The 751-nt window shown below is 42.7% G+C and overlaps 1 protein-coding gene across 1 annotated transcript in view; it reads right to left on the bottom strand.

Moving 5' to 3' along the window:
• dopey2 (dopey family member 2) overlaps nt 1-751 on the bottom strand; it is a 34,216-nt gene that overhangs the window by 7,070 nt on the left and 26,395 nt on the right. Inside the window, exons 29-31 of the mRNA XM_015400459.1 lie at nt 663-745; nt 449-558; nt 202-351 (exon numbers count right to left, since the gene is read on the bottom strand). Coding sequence (XP_015255945.1) covers nt 202-351; nt 449-558; nt 663-745 — 343 coding nt within the window. The remainder of the gene's footprint in view (nt 1-201; nt 352-448; nt 559-662; nt 746-751) is intronic.

The following is a 751-nucleotide window of genomic DNA, read 5'->3' on the forward strand; positions in this document are numbered from 1 at the left end:
ATCTTTTAACTCTTCATTCTCAGGTTGTTCTTATACAGGTCCATATTTGTGTGACCATTTTTTCTATAATCTTTTGCCGCTGTAAACACTAGAATTTCCCCATTGTGGGACAATAAAGGGATTTCTATTCTATTCCATCTTATTAAAAGGACTATGAGGAATGGTGACAGAAATATACTTCCACCATAGACTCACACTAACCTGTGTGCACAAGAGGCCTCCATGGTGAAGAAAAAAGGGTCCATGAAGAGCTCGAACACCTCCTTCTTCCAGGCCCTTTTGGTGCAGGCATACCCACTCAGGCTACTCACTAGCTGAGCTCCTGCTGCAAAGCTGGGCATGTTGTAGGCACTACAGGGAAGAGGTCCAACGTAAAAAAAAAATTAAAAAAAAATCACATAAAGCCAGTGAGGCTGAACCTGCAAACATTAACATGATTCTACATCACCTGTGGTTCTTGAGGTAGGGGAAAACGTAATACAGGAGACGTGAGATGAGGGGAACAGCCTTTTCCTTCTCATCGCTGCGGTAGACCATGTCCAGAAGAGGTGCTAGGATCTACAAGAAAAAAAGAGAAGAATGTCAATTAACTGATTCCAATAGAATGCAAAGTCAATATCTCATTAGCTGCGGATTTAAAAAGATAATCAAAACTTCAGCACCTCAGCAAGCAGAGTAAGAGCCTGCACACTGTAGACTGAGGGAGCAGAGGAGGACACCATGGCGTTAGCCTGAGTCATTGACTCTAGGA

Source organism: Cyprinodon variegatus, unplaced genomic scaffold (assembly GCF_000732505.1).
Source record: "Cyprinodon variegatus isolate N-32 unplaced genomic scaffold, C_variegatus-1.0 Scaffold1106, whole genome shotgun sequence".
In the NCBI taxonomy this organism is placed as follows: domain Eukaryota; kingdom Metazoa; phylum Chordata; class Actinopteri; order Cyprinodontiformes; family Cyprinodontidae; genus Cyprinodon; species Cyprinodon variegatus.